Source organism: Heptranchias perlo, unplaced genomic scaffold (genome assembly GCF_035084215.1).
Source record: "Heptranchias perlo isolate sHepPer1 unplaced genomic scaffold, sHepPer1.hap1 HAP1_SCAFFOLD_1565, whole genome shotgun sequence".
Classification (NCBI taxonomy): domain Eukaryota; kingdom Metazoa; phylum Chordata; class Chondrichthyes; order Hexanchiformes; family Hexanchidae; genus Heptranchias; species Heptranchias perlo.
Genome location: NW_027138823.1, coordinates 7,246 through 23,321, shown reverse-complemented (window position 1 = coordinate 23,321; position 16,076 = coordinate 7,246). Strand labels below are relative to the sequence as shown.

Below are 16,076 nucleotides of genomic sequence, written 5' to 3'. Positions count from 1 at the left end.
GCAAACTTGGAAATATTACATTTGGTTCCCTCATCCAAATCGTTGATATATATTGTGAATAGCTGAGGCCCAAGCACTGATTCCACGGTACCCCACTAGTCACCACATGCCACCCTGAAGAAGACCCATTTATTCCTACTCTCTTTCCTGTCTGTTAACCAATTTTCAATTCATGCCAGTATATTACCCCCAATCCCATGTGCTTTAATTTTGCACACTAACCTCTTATGGCAAACTTTATCAAAGGCCTTCTGAAAATCCAAATTCACCACATCCACTGGTTCTCCCTTATCTATTCTACCAATTACATCCTCAAAAAAAACTCCAGTAGGTTTGTCAAACACCATTTCCCTTTCATAAATCCATGTTGACTTTGTCTAATCCCATTGATATTTTCTAGGTGTCCTGTTATCACATCCTTTATAATAGACTCTAGCATTTTCCCTACTACTGATGTTAGGCTAACCGGTCTGTAGTTCCCCGTTTTCTTTCTCCCTCCTTTTTTAAATAGTGGGGTTACATTTGCCACCCTCCAATCTGCAGGAACTGTTCCAGAATCTATAAAATTTTGGAAGATGACAACTAATGCATCCATTATTTCGATGGCTACCTCTTTAATACTCTGGAATGCAGATTATCAGGCCCTGGGGATTTATCGGCTTTCAGTCCCATTAATTTCTCCAGCACTATCTTTTTACTAATACTAATTTCCTTTAATTCCTCCGTCTCACTAGTCCCTTGGTTCCCTAGCATTTCTGGGAAGTTATTTGTGTCCTCTTCCGTGAAGACAGAACCAAAGTATTTGTTTAATTGCTCTGCCATTTCCCTGTTCCCCATTATAAATTCTCCCGTTTCTGACTGTCATGACATCAACAAGGAACGGAGCGTGAATCCTTCCCACCAAAGACATTTAAATCACCCGGACAACCAACTGCTTCTGCTGGTCGTCTTCTTCATATAGATTACTCTTTCAAAAGAAATTCAAAAGCAGACGAAAGTCAACAGCTGATTTTAATACATAAAGGTGTCCTGAGCAGGGGTCATAATTTTCCTTTTTCTTTGAAATCTTATTGCTTTAAATGCTATTCCTCTCTAAATAACTCCAGGGGTGTTCGCCCTTTCTCAACAATCCTCCTGAGCTGCAATTCCCTGTCCACACCCTTTATCCCTATGATCCAGATCACTGCTTGCTCCCCGCTCCACCATCAGAAGCTAATCTTTCAGTCACTATGCTCCTGTCCTCTGGAATTTCCTCCACAAACTACATTGCCTTGCTACCTCCCTCCTCCCTCCCTCCCCACCTTCAAGAATCTCCTAAAATTCCTACTCAACTTCCCTTTGACCCTCCCATTTGTCTCTCCAACATCCCACCCAGTATTTATCTGCTTTCTTTCCTGCTTTTTGTCCATTGTTAAATGCTCTGGGGCAGTTTCTTTTTTTATGTGAGGACGTATGTAAGCTGTTATTATGTCGCAATTAGACTGGCTCTGATCAAGTTGAAGGTAAAAACTATAGACAGAGTTGGAGGGTATGAACTTACCCTTAATACCTTGGCACCTCACGGCTGCTGCATTGATTCCTGTCACAGAGATGGATCAGCCTGTCCGGCCCTCTAGATATCTCTAATCATTTGAGTACCAGGAGTCACAAATGTTCAAGATTAATGTTCCCAGATCCTACAAAACCCATTGGAAAGTCTCTACTTTCCTTACCTGATTTGAAGTTTGATCGATGACTGACACCGTAGATGCTGGAGAGGTTTCTGCTGTGTCAAATGTTACCTGAATTTTTTCCTGTTGAGCAAGATTAAAACCGTTAATTTAATAAGTACCTATTCTGTTTAAAGTTCTACAAATGTCTTAAGTCATAAAATGTTATAAACTTGACAGATGATTTCTTTTTAATAGCTGTATCCATTATTAGGTATAATTAAAAGTCTATCATTTGGCACATCAAATTTTACAAGTGTCCATAGCACAAAAAAATGTCACAGTTTTCTAATTGGTTCAAATAATCAAGTGATTCACTTAAATATTGACATGTGAGGGAAGCAACCAACAGCCATATGTGACCTTGGCTGCCTATCATTTGACCCTACCAATAACATTTATAACATGCTGAACACGTAGAATCTAGAATTTACCGGTATAGTTACCCATTACATCTTACCATGCGTTCACCAATTTTTGCCTCGACAGGCCTCCCCTTTCTCAGCAGCCTTTGACTTCCTTTCTGCTCCATCCCCAAGATCCAATCCCGCTCCATAAGGCTCTAATTTTGTGTCCCTCGGAAGATATTTTTATGATCTCCCCACGTGCATGATTCCTCTCTCTCTACCTTTCCGGCCTCTCCACCCATCCTACCTTTGCCCTCCCTGCCATCAATTCACACTATCAATAAATGAGGTATCAACTGACTCCATCTGCCACACCTATCAGACTGTAAGTACAACGATCCAACTGAGCAACAATACTCTATGTGTGACCTCAACAAATGAAATACAATTCTCAATATTATCTATAATTTACTATTTACCTGCCTAATTACTAAATGGCCATAAGTCACAAGCTCGCAAGACAGCCCATGTTAGCTCATCCATCTACAACAACCTACAGTTATCCACCACAGCATCTAACTGTTCTTAAATAATTCGAGGGGTTTTGCCTCCACTACCCTACCCAGAGTCCATTCCAAATATTGATCCCTCTTTGTGCAAAGGACAACTTCCTAGCACCAGTCCTTACATAGAATTACATAGAATGTACAGCACAGAAACAGAACAGGCCATTCGGCCCAACAGGTCTATGCTGTTGTTTATGCTCCACATGAGCCTCCTCTCTCCCTACTTCATCTAATCCTATCAGCACATCCTTCTATTCCTTTCTCCCCCATATGTTTATCCAGCTTCGCCTTAAATGCATTTATGCTAGTCACCTCAACTCCTCCTTGTGGTAGCGAGTTCCACATTCTAACCACTCTCTGGGTAAAGAAGTTTCTCCTGAATTCCCTATTGGATTTATTAGTGACTATCTTATATTCATGGCCCCTGGTTCTGGTCTCCCCCACAAGTGGAAACATCTTCTCTACGTCTACCCTATCAAACCCTTTTATAAGCTTAATGTATCAGGTCACCCCTCAGCCTTCTCTTTTCTAGAGAAAAGAGCCCCAGCCTGTTCAACCTTTCCTTATAAGTATATCCTTTCAGTTCTGGTATCATCCTAGTAGATCTTTTTTGTACCTTCTCCAGTGCCTCTATATCCTTTTATAATACGGAGACCAGAACTGTTCACAATATTCCAAACACGTCTAACCAAGGTTCTATACAAGTTTAACATAACTTCTCTGCTTTTCAATTCTATCCCTCTAGAAATGAATCCCAGTGCTTGGTTTGCTTTTTTTTATGGCCTTATTAACCTGCGTCGCTACTTTTAGTGATTTGTGTATCTGTACCCAGAGATCCCTCTGCTCCTCTATCCCATTTAGACTTATCATCCAAGCAGTATGTGGCCCCCTTATTCTTCCTACCAAATTATAATACCTCACACTTGTCTATATTGAAATTCATTTGCCAATTACACGCCCATTCTGCAAATTTATTAATGTCTTCCTGTATTTTGTTGCAGTCCTCCTCGGTATTAACTATTCCCCCCAATTTGGTGTTGTCCGCAAATTTGGAAATTGTACTTCCATTTCCCAAGTACAAATTGTTTATGTGAATGGTAAACAACAGTGGTCCCAGCACCGATCCTTGTGGAACACCACTTCACACCTATTGCCAGCCTGAGTAACTACCTTTAACCCCTACCCTGTGTTTTCTGTTTTGTAGCCAACTTGCTATCCATTCTGCTATTTGTCCCTTGACTCCAAATGCTCTGACCTTAGTCAGGAGTCTATCTCATCAAAGGCCTTTTGAAAACCAAGTATATTACATCTACTACATTACCCTTGTCTAACCTTTCTGTTACTTCTTCAAAGAATTCAATAAGTTTGGTCAAGCATGACTTTCCCTTTTGAAATCCGTCCTGACTATTCTTTATTATATTTTCGGTTTCTAGATGTTTTTCTATTACATCTTTGAGTAAGGATTCCATTATCTTTCCTACCACCGACGTTAAGCAAATTGGTCTATAGTTCCCTGGACAGTTTCTATCTCCCTTTTTAAATATAGGCATCACATTAGCTGTCCGCCGGTCCTCTGGCACTATTCCCTTTTCTAATGAATTTTTATATATATATATATAATAGCGCCTCTGCTATCTTTTCCCTAACTTCTTTTAATATGCATGGATGCATAGTTTGCAATTCACCAGTTTGATGGAAAAGAAGAATCTGCATTTATAGAACGCCTTTAGTGTAGAAAAATGTCCCAAAGTGCAGGATGGAGGTGTAATTAAAAAACCTTGCCCTACTGTCATAACTTGTCTTGAAATAGTGTCCCAGATTTATCTCTTCCATATTGTTTAGGTCTTATATACCCGCAGGCAGTCCCCTCTTTGGGATCTCAACTCCTCAGAACTTCCTGCTTTCTAGCATAACTTTGTGCTACTGGCAAACCTCAGTGTTCTACTTACGTTACCTGTATCCAAGTCATTGAAAAAGATTAAGAACAGCAAAAATCCAAGGCATTCCATAGAAATCTAGCCAGTTTGCTAAGACCTGAGGCTTCCAGCAGATCTTTCAAGATTCACCAAAACAGATAAAAAAAAATGTAAATATAGTGACTTCACCTCCTTGTATCTATCCAGCTGAGACACAAAGGTTCTCTCATGGAAAAGCACCTGTAGCCTCTCATGCACGTAGTTGTGACAGAGCTCTTCGAACGTGGCTGCTCGGTCTTCGTTTTCATGCCGTGGATTCTGAAAGCCGGGCGTGTCCACCACCATGATTGACGTCAGTGACAACTGCTGGGAGGAAACTGACCTGAGGAACATAAGCGCAGAAGCGAGTGTCATTTCATGAGTAGAAGCTGCTCCTCTATGTGTCCAAGCACCCAATAGAAAGCTGAATTTCGAATTAGACTTTATAGCAAGGATCAACGATGTCCAATTTGTGTAAGCGACAGAGAAGGAAATCTGGTGTAGGAGTGACATTCTGCCATTAGTAGTCACTAGTTAATTTAATACTATACTCAAATCATATTTATAAAGCCTGCAAATCATCATTATTGCACCAGTTTTTTCTATGTCTGGTTACTGGTAGATTCAACACGTGTCTCCCCGTCTTCCAGTCACTGACGCCAATATTTTATGGCAGGAAAAGGTTTAACTTTGTTTTCCTGCCAAAGGTGTTGGAAAATTGACACTATGTTTTTTTTACATCTGTTTTAATTAAGTTATTTTTTTCCCCTTCTTTTATATACTTGTTCCATGCCACACTCCAGTCCCCATCTGACCAAATCTCCCAGGTGGATCCTGCTTCACCTGTGCCAACTCTCGATGTTGTAGGCAAACTTCCCCAGTGCACTACAGGACATTGGGGCAAAGCAGTCAGCTGCCATATTGGGGTCAGGGGATCAGCAGAAATGATCCAAGATCCTCTCAGGTAAATCAGGAGGCTTATGAGGTATATCCCCCCAATCCACAGTCAATGGCACTTGTCATCTGGTCACTAGGTGCAGAAAGTGTTCACTCCCCATCTGATTGTGAAGCTTCTCACCTTCTCTCGAGCACCTCTTAATATAACTTAGCAGCACTTACTGCATAAGGAGTTGAGGGGCAAAATTTTAAACCTCCCCTCCCCCAACTAGTGCTGTCACCAGGCTTATTTGTTGGATTCATACCTAAACACCACAATAAAAACAAATGACAATTAAGCCGATAAGCTTTATTATTGTGCCATACTCTCAATTCATCACCTCAAGGTGGTCCCACCACCTTTGGCAAGAATTACATTTCACCCTGTTGTTATACAGCCCAAAATGCTGTCTCCAGAATAAACCAATGTTTGGAGCAACAAAATCTATAACTTTACCCATGGTTTTTTCACAGTTCAAGTGGAGACAGTATGAGAAGTTCATACGCCCACATTACATTTCACAGAAGTTTCAGTGACTGCAATGACCATTCTGTCACTCACTGTGCTGCTAAATCAGTATGGTAGGAAGCAGATTTGTATCTTTGATCCGGCGCACAGCGAGTTTCCGATCTCAGCCTGCATTGTGAGGAGTTGCACAGTCCATAATGATCATTAAATAATAATTGGAATAATTCGCTTAATTTAGCAGTCAATGAAAGCTGAGTCTTTGAGTTTGCCAGCTACCTCGTCTCAGAATCATATGTTTGATGTATATTGAAAAGCCAGTGTTAAGCCACACTGTGGACTGTTGTAGAAGTGTAGCCACTGTGAAGAATAAAGAGGATGAAAGCAACTAACCTGAGTTCTGCCGCTATATCACATGGTGCCAAACTGAAAAGCGATGACAGAGAAGATGTGGCAGGAAAGAAACAAAGAGTGGACAGAAAATCAGAAGGATAGCAATCACTGCACTGTTATTGTGCATTCCTCTGCATCCAGTTTCAGAGCAGAGCTGGGATCAGCTTTCCTTCCACTTTGACCAGCAAGGCCTCGTGGCCAAGTGAAGACATGAAAGAAAGAGGCTCAATTGGAAAGAGAGAGGAAAAATTATCGTTGACTAATGTTGTTGTTTTAACAACTGACTGATTTGATAACATGCTGACAGAGAGCATCAAGATTAGTCAATTCTGAAAATGAATCGACAAAGTAGAATGGCAGGAATTTTCACTAAAAAATGTCAAGATGCAGTAAATAAACCATTCTCTGACACATTAACATTTCAAATGGTTATAAAGCAACAATACTAGTCAATATTACTTCTGTTTTTCTTGTTGAGCAATCTCTCAAATGTATTGTCTCCCATCTCCTCTTTTGACCATGGTCAGTAGTGAGGAGCAAAGGTTAGTCATGAGATCTTCTGGAATGTCTCAATATCTGATACATTCACCAATCCAGACTTAGTTTACAATCAGAAAGTTGGCACCTAAATCCTTTGGCCACATGTAAAGAGACTAAAATAATCCCCACTCACCCACCACCCCTAGATATGTTGACCAGTTTATCTAAACTGAGAAACTGCCATCACTAACTTCATGTACATTGAACATGGTCTATGAGCAAGCTCTTCCCGTCAGTTAGTGTGAAATTATTTACATGACACAAGTCTATCCAACTTTTACCTGTTGATGAGCATGATGATAATGGCAAATAGTTCTTCATATAATCCAGCAGCCATTCCTTCCATACACTCCAAACCTGTCAAACGAGGACCTAAAGGCAACAGAGGAGAACAGGTTGGATGTCTCACACTCACATGGCACAGTTGGCAACATTGCTGTCCATCAGTGTGGGCTAGATTCAAATCCAAATCACAGATGAAAGGACCAACTGCACCTAGTGTCCCTCTTCCCCCAAAAAAACAGTCCTTTTTTGTGAGTCTGAACTAAACTTTGGAACTTTCAAAAAAAGACCATTTGTGGTCATTACAAGCTCTGACCTGTCCAGATGTACACAGATATTCCAGACTCTGCCTTTCTCCTCCGCTAGTGGTAGCCTCCGCTGGACAGAGGAGTAAACTACAACTTTTATTGTCGCTACCAGTGAACTAAAAAAGACTTCCTGCCATTGTGTCATCTGGTCAGAACAATGCAGAATATAACTGTTGGAAATAGATAATATTTGCATTGATACAGCACGTCTCAAAATGCTTTACAAAATGAATTACTTTTGAAGTGCGGTAACTGTTGTTATGTCAGCAAATGTAACAACCATTCTGTACCAGCGACACCCCACAAACAACAGCAAGATGAACAGCCAGTTCACCTGTGTTTCGGTGGTTTTAGCCGAGAAAGGAATGTTGGCCAGGACACCGGGAGAACTCTCTGCTCTTCCTTAATGTCCACCAGAACAGGCAGGCAGAACCTCTTCCCCATTATTTCCCCATCACTGGGGTATCAGCCTAACTAACGTCCCCTAGTCCTGTAAAAAAAAATTATAATCATTGCATCATTTTAGATTAATCTGTTTCCGTCTAATGGTAAAATTAATCATTTATATCTATGTATATTTAACATGAACTTTTCTTTCTGGCAATGAAAGCAGTTTATTCCATTTGACAGTAAGCCACAATATCTGTAATCTCTGTTATACAGTGTATTGTTATCTGGTCTACAGAACAAGTGGAGAAGATTCAGATTTATGGCGAGGTGAAGCTCATTTTCTATAATAGGATTTTCAATGTCAATATGTTCGGCTCAGAACATTAAAATCACGCTTCTTAGCTCTTGCACTTGCAAATGCTTGAAATACTCTGACCATTTCTTTTCCGGATCCTTAATAACAATCCTCTTAGTGTAGGTAAGGAGAAAGCTGACAGGTATTAGGTCTCTGTGAAATGAACAGTAACTCTGCAGAGCAGCAGGTCTTGAGATTGGAAACCAAGCAGAAAGGGGAATGGAGGAGGGGCAGAAAACAAACCTCTCTCCCTCCGCTCTGGACCATCGTGAGTTGCCACTATTTTTTAAACTTTATTTTCAAACTATGAGGGCATAGGATATAATGCCTCACCCATACCTTACTAGAGTCACCACCCTCTGGTGCCACTCTGGTGAAGGTATCGACTCTTTGCTGTAGTATTAATACACAGCTACTGGTACCACACCGAAGTGGCCATTCTACATGTATGAGCCTCGAGATTGACTCTTAGCGTGCTACTTAACCATGAGAGGGCACTGCAGCCGAGCCTGATTCATGTGCTCACCCAAAAATACCTGCGCTTTCAGCAGCTGTCACTAGATGACAGTCAGAGGCAGAACTCTGCTCAATTTTCCCCTCCAAATTCCAGGGGCACCGTCAATTGTAGGACCATAACCCGAGATCAGATAATTCAGTAAATACCAGGAACAGAAGCTTGGCCTTCATGATCTGTAAAGCTCATTGATGCATTGTCTTAATCAGCCGAGCCATCGGGGGAGGACCTCCTACTTACTGTTTAACGAGCATTTTTCCAAATCAATTTTTGTTTTCGACTCTAGAAGATTTTACTCGGTAATGTTGAGAGTATGCCCCATTGAGGAGGAATCCTCCACCACTGTCAGCACACACCAATGGTAGGAACTGATTTCAGTGAACCCAATATTAGAGCTGTGATCTTTCGACGTGCAGGGGTGGTGGGCGAGATCTCCCCATTAATGTGTGCTCAGAATATTGTCCCCCTTCATACATTTGTGTTTATTTTACACACTGGCTTAGTGTAGACCAGTCTTACTTCAAGGAGCAGTCCCATCTTAGTTTTCAGCCATCCTATGTTAGTCAACAAGTTGTGAAGATTTTACCTTGTAGTGCTGTGTTGGCTCACTTTCTAAAATGAGTTTATAAAAAGTGACTACTGATATGGGTGGCACATGTTGGAGCCTAGCTGCAGATTCAGTGGTTGGGAATCAGATCTCACCCCTGTCTCTTAGACAAGCTATGCTGTGTAGAGCTGACAATCTCAAACAGATGGAAGTTAAAAGAATCGAAGGTAACTGAAAAACAGTCTCCAATTTTGGCAGTCATTTTTCAGAATTTCCTAAGATTTAATGCACGCCTTGTGCAACACAGCCAGACTCTCCTTAAATAACCAACCACACCACTTCTAAATCCAATAGCATTAAAGAGCTCCAGTGAATCCTAGGAAAAATACTTGGATGCATTTATAAAATGGCTGCCACTGGCACAGTCTGTTTTCCTTTGGGGAAAGTAAAACATATTATAAAGTTACAAAGCAAGACTAAACTGTTACAAATTGTCTTAACAACTAAATGTTGAGCACAGAGCATCACTTTATAGTGCAACGCATCAAATACAGTCATCCACGGGGCTGGCCCATTAGATGTAAATGCGCAGGTTGCTGCTCTATGCAGGTTCCTGTACAGTGTTCTATGCAGGTTCCTGTACAGTGTTCTATGCAGGTACACGTACAGTGTTCTATGCAGGTACACGTACAGTGTTCTATGAGGTACACGTACAGTGCTCTATGCAGGTACACGTACAGTGTTCTATGAGGTACACGTACAGTGCTCTATGCAGGTACACGTACAGTGCTCTATGAGGTACACGTACAGTGCTCTATGCAGGTACACGTACAGTGTTCTATGCAGGTACACGTACAGTGCTCTATGCAGGTACACGTACAGTGCTCTATGCAGGTACACGTACAGTGCTCTATGCAGGTACACGTACAGTGCTCTATGCAGGTACACGTACAGTGCTCTATGCAGGTACACGTACAGTGCTCTATGCAGGTACACGTACAGTGCTCTATGCAGGTACACGTACAGTGCTCTATGCAGGTACACGTACAGTGTTCTATGCAGGTACACGTACAGTGTTCTATGCAGGTACACGTACAGTGCTCTATGCAGGTACACGTACAGTGCTCTATGCAGGTACACGTACAGTGCTCTATGCAGGTACACGTACAGTGTTCTATGAGGTACACGTACAGTGTTCTATGAGGTACACGTACAGTGCTCTATGCAGGTACACGTACAGTGCTCTATGCAGGTACACGTACAGTGTTCTATGAGGTACACGTACAGTGCTCTATGCAGGTACACGTACAGTGCTCTATGCAGGTACACGTACAGTGCTCTATGCAGGTACACGTACAGTGTTCTATGCAGGTACACGTACAGTGCTTTATTCCGTACTTAAAAAGGAAAAAGAAAAGACTTGCATGAAGCTATATTTATATTGTGCCTTTCATGACCTCCGGACGTCCCAAAGTGCTTTCCAGCCAATGAAGTTCTTTTGAAGTGTAGTCACTGTTGTAATGTAGGAAACGCAGCAGCTAATTTGAGCACAGCAAGGTCCCACAAACAGCAAAAAGTTTAAGAAGAGTAGACGTCTTCAAAGCCCTGCTGTTGAGCACCAACCTGATATATTTGGGCATAATTTTGGCACAATAAATAGTTTGAACTAATAGAAATGATTCAGCAGCACTGAAATCAATCTTCTTTATACATTGAGCAGAGATGGAGCCTCTTGGTGGCAATAAAACAAGTGAGACATTCAAATTGCTCATGTCACTGTAAGACTAGCTGCTAGTAATGAGGGTGGGAAATTCTCACTGCAGCATTTGCCTTTAAAACAGTCACTGCTCTCCAAAAGTAATTTATTGCTTAAAATCATAGATGTTTTTCAATGATGTGCTAAGGAGCTATATAAATGCAAGCATTTCTCTTCATTTCTTTTTTTCCACAGCGCTCATACCGAAAATCAATGTTAGCAGTTCTGGCACTTGATGGAGAGGAAGTTCCCTTGTGGGAGAAGAGATAGATACGATTCATTTTGAACTCGCTGATCTATGGAGATTGCTTTTCATCGGTGTGCTCATTAATTGTAGTGCAACTTATTCATTTGCATACAGCTCACATCAGCCTAGGCTCATTTGGAAGCACAGCTACTAAGGCATTGTAACCTTATGGCTACATTCTGAGCATTTTAATACCCAACCAGCAAAGCATAACCTTCTTTGGAGATTCATTAAAGTGAGGGATCATCCTAATGGATAATGCAACATTTCTTGGTGCCAAGGTTTATTAGACATTATGCCATTTGCCCAGGATCTAGAAAACTTGGCAATGAATGCCAATTTCCCAAGAGATCTTGTCCTCAGTTGCTGATTATACACAGATATCCTGGCAGCATTAAGTAGCATTGTATTGCTACATTGTTAAACCGACAGATTCATTGCCGTTATGAGTTAGAGGATCAACAACAACAACTTGAATTTATATAGTGCCTTTGACGTAGTAAAAACGTCCGGAGGCGCTTCGCAGGAGCGTCACCAGACAACATTTGACACCAAGCTACATAAAGAGATATTAGGAGAGGTGACCAAAAGCTTGGTCAAAGAGGTAGGTTTTAAGGAGCGACTTAAAGGAGGAGAGCGAGGTAGAGAGGCACTTCCAACTTACCATTGTATAGAACCTCATGACCTCAAGTTGCATAGTCAGTGTTGTCAGAAAATAGGTTTTGATGAGAAAGGAGCTACAGCCCATTTGATCTCATCCTTCCAGATGAGCAAACCTATTGTACTCCCTTTGTTGCACCTGGCTGCTTCTGAAATGTGTCCAGTGTCCTAACCTCAACCATCCTTCCCTGGCAACCCATTCCATCTTTTGATCACCCTCTGTGTAAAATAAACATTCCTGCGTCTGTCCTAAACTTGCCCAATATGACTGGAGGAGATCACAATGCTATCCTGAACAACTGTGCACAGTTCAATGGTGCATTTACATTACATTGACAGTGGCAAGGGAACCTGAAATATGGCCACCGCTGGCCTATTTAAATTCACTCAGCAACTAGCGCCCGATTCTCACACATAATCCGAGTATGAAAAGTAATGCAATGTGCACAAACACCACACTGTAATTTATGTATGCATCTGGCTGCCCAAATGCATACATAAATTGGGCATCCTCCATCGCTGTGCCCAAATGACTATTATTCGCTTGTGGGTTTTGACAGAAACTGTCAGCAAAAGCCATCAGACTGTGAAGGCATTACAACCGAGCCTATTCTATCCCCCTGTCACGTCCACAAACGCCGATATCCAGCTGGGATCACTGTATGGCCATCAAGAGCATTAGCCCTTTCTCTTCCCTAATCAGGGGGTGCTGTGGCCAATTGTTGTACCTTTACTGCTGCCTGGGCTAAGATTTGCTAACTCATCACACAATAGGGATAGAACACGGGACCTTCCCAGTCTGGATGGCTGACTTTACCAGCTGTGACTCCGTAGATAGCACTCTCGCCTCTGAGTCAGAAGGTTGCAGGTCCGAGCCCCGCTCCAGAGAATTGAGCACAAAATCTAGGCTGACACTCCCAGTGGAGCACTGAGGGAGCACTGCACTGCCGTCTTTCAGATGAAACATTAAACCAAGGCCCTATCTGCCCTCTCAGGTGGATGTAAAAGACCCCATGGCACTGTTTCGAAGAAGAGCAGGAGAGTTCTCCCTGGTGTCCTGGCCAATATTTATCCCTCAACCAACATCACTGAAAAAACAGATTATCTGGTCATTATCACATTGCTGTTTGTGGGATCTTGCTGTGCACAAATTGGCTGCCGCATTTCCTACATTACAACAGTGGTTACACTTCGAAAGTACTTCATTGGCTGTAAAGCCCTTTGGGACGTTCTGAGGTCATGAAAGGAGCTATATATAAGCAAGTCTTTGTTTCTTTACCTCTGAGTCATCAGGAGAATTAGTGCCACCTCTCAATGTCAATTCTATTACAATTATTGGACAAGGTGCGTTTCTACTTAGCTAGACTAGTCATAGCTCATTCTGACTGCCCTATGTGCAGTCAACTCCTTCTATTTTATCAAAGAAAACAGCTTAAGAAAAAATATAAGCTTGTCAAGCTGGCCTGGACTGGTTTTGGATGAGATGGTCTCCGTCTCTGTACCTGTTGTGCTGTCTGCCGTGTCCTCCGAATTAAACCGGTTTGTAGCCTGCTGGATGATCTGCTTGAGGTGATGTTTGAAGACTGAAGTTGAAAGTTCCTCCAGTTCACATCCAAGCACGCTGGCTGCATTCTGGGCCCACTCGAACTTCATAAATTGCTTCCGGCCAACTGAATGAAGATGAAAAATTAAAACAGAGATCGTTTCAGTATCAACACATAATTGGATCGACCAGTGCAATACTACTACTACTACTACTACTACTACTACTACTACTACTACTACTACAACAACAACAACAACAACACCTCGCATTTAACATAGTAAAACGTCCCAAGGCTTTTCACAGGAGCGTTATCGAACACAATTTGATACCGATCCACAGAAGGAAATATTAGGACAGGTGACCAAAAGCTTGGTCAAAGAGGTAGGTTTTAAGGTCCATCTTAAAGGAGGAGAGAGAGGTAGAGAGGCGGAGAGGTTTAGGATGGAAATTCCAGAGCTTAGGGCCGAGGCAGCTGAAGGCATGGCCGCCAATGGTGGAGCGATGAAAATTGGGGATGCACAAGAGGCAAGAATTGGAGGAGCGCAGAGATCTCGGAAGGTTGTAGGGGTGGAGCAGGTTACAGAGACAGGGAGCGGCGAGGCCATGGAGGGATTTGAAAAAAAAGGATGAAAATTTTAAAATTGAGACGTTCCCGGACTGTGAGCCAATGTAGGTCAGCGAGCACAGGGGTGATGGGTGAACGGGGCTTGGTGCAAGTTAGGATACAGGCAGCAGAGTTTTGGATGAGCTCAAGTTTATGGAGGGTGGGAGATGGGAGGCCGGCCAGGAGATCATTGGAATAGTCAAATCTAGATGTAACAAAGGCATGGATGAGGGATTCAGCAGCAGATGAGCAAGGGTGGAGACGGGAGAATTCAGGTCCGAAATCTTAAGTAATCAATTCTGCTCCATTTAATTGACTGGGCCACGAAACAAAAATCTCGGCTTGGCTTGAGTTTGGATAACCTCAACATTTCTTTTTCTATCACACCCTATGTTTTTACAAGCACGGTAATAGACTGCTTCAAAATAGATGCCCGAGTATTTTCTAATGTCAGGTTTTGATCAGACCTTGAAATTTTGCTTTGGTAAAAGTAACCATCCCTGAGAGAAAGTTACGATATCACAATCACTCAGACCCCACTCTTTTTTTGTTTTTATTCAAAAGATCTTCACATACAGTTTGTGACATCACTGTCCAGTTTTGTTATACGGTACTTTCGGGAAAACACGATGACACATTGAGGTTGTTGCTACAGTTAAGCACATGCTGGGAGCCATGTACTTTGAAGGTCAGATTAATTTGGTGGCCTCGCTCAAGTTCAGCTACGTCAGGGAGACTTCTAGGGTCCTGCCTGTACAAGAGGTCTCACAGGGCTGGATCATTGCCCTTTGTGTGGCTTTCACAACCCAGTCAAGTAGAAGAGAATCCTTGATAGTTCGTAACTATGATCTCAATGAACTCATTCAGATCTTGATGGGCTGTCTTGATGTATGGGTGAAGATGTCTGGAGAGAGTAGGTGGACTTGATGGGCTGAACACATTCCCCACTCCCTCTCCCCCACCATCGGCGGCCGGGCCTTCAGCTGCCTAGGCCCTAAGCTCTGGAATTCCCTCCCTAAACCTCTTTGCCTCTCTACCTCCCTCTCCTCCTTTAAGATGCTCCTTAAAACCCACCTCTTTGATCAAGCTTTTGGTCACCTGTCCTAATATCTCCTTATGTGGCTCGGTGTCAAATTTTGTTTGATAACGCTCCTGTAAACCGCCTTATTACGTTAAAGGCACTATATAAATGCAAGCTGTTGTTGGATGGCTTCTTCTTACTTGAATTTTTTTAAGTTCTTAAGTAGCCAATATTTCCCATGTAACATTAAAAGTAGTTGGTACAATCAATTAAAAACACAAAGTTCAGAAGTTACTGTTTGTGATAGTATTGGTTTGTAAGACATTCCTTTGTCCACTATTCTAACAGAGTCATTAACCCGTTAACATTAAATATGTTAACTTCTCCATTAAAATAACAGATCGAGGAATATCATACAAACACACTCAGGTTTCCTCAGCTGGAGTCAAAAAGGGTTAAAGACAGAATCTGAAGAACAGCTGGAAGAGTATAGGTGCAGACAAGGTGATTGGAAATTCCGATGATGTGTTGCTGCCTTGCAATACAGTCCTACCCATGAGTTAGTCAATACAGAGAACCTTTACAAGTTGGATTATGCCGTTTGTGGATGCATTGCTAGCATTTCAGGAAGCTGTCAAGACATGAAAAATCATCAATTAGAAATTCTTCAACCTGTGGTGGAGTTGATTAGTATTAATAATACCAGTTAGAAAAGGAGTGTTCCATCAGATTGATGACAAGGGTCAAAAGGGGAGATCACGCAGGAATATCAAAAGGCCATGTTCTGAACTAATTGGACTGAGCGAGCAACTGTAGATTTCTGGAAAATTCTGCTGAAGGATCCCTGCTTTGAAACTGCTTCATATTCGAGTAGAATAGATGGAGAATGCATGTCTTATTGCCATGACTGCCTCCTTCTCACCTGAAACCAACA

The 16,076-nt window shown here is 42.0% G+C and overlaps 1 protein-coding gene across 1 annotated transcript; it reads right to left on the bottom strand.

The window, feature by feature from the left end:
* Positions 1 to 910: 910 nt before the first annotated feature.
* LOC137309270 (unconventional myosin-XVIIIb-like) lies at positions 911 to 13,641 on the bottom strand (the record flags this gene model as incomplete). The annotated part of the gene is made up of 5 exons (XM_067977531.1): positions 911 to 967; positions 1,713 to 1,793; positions 4,728 to 4,920; positions 7,194 to 7,284; positions 13,474 to 13,641. Coding segments are annotated over 5 exons (590 nt in total), but the record flags the coding sequence as incomplete, so codon positions are not given.
* Positions 13,642 to 16,076: the final 2,435 nt, after the last annotated feature.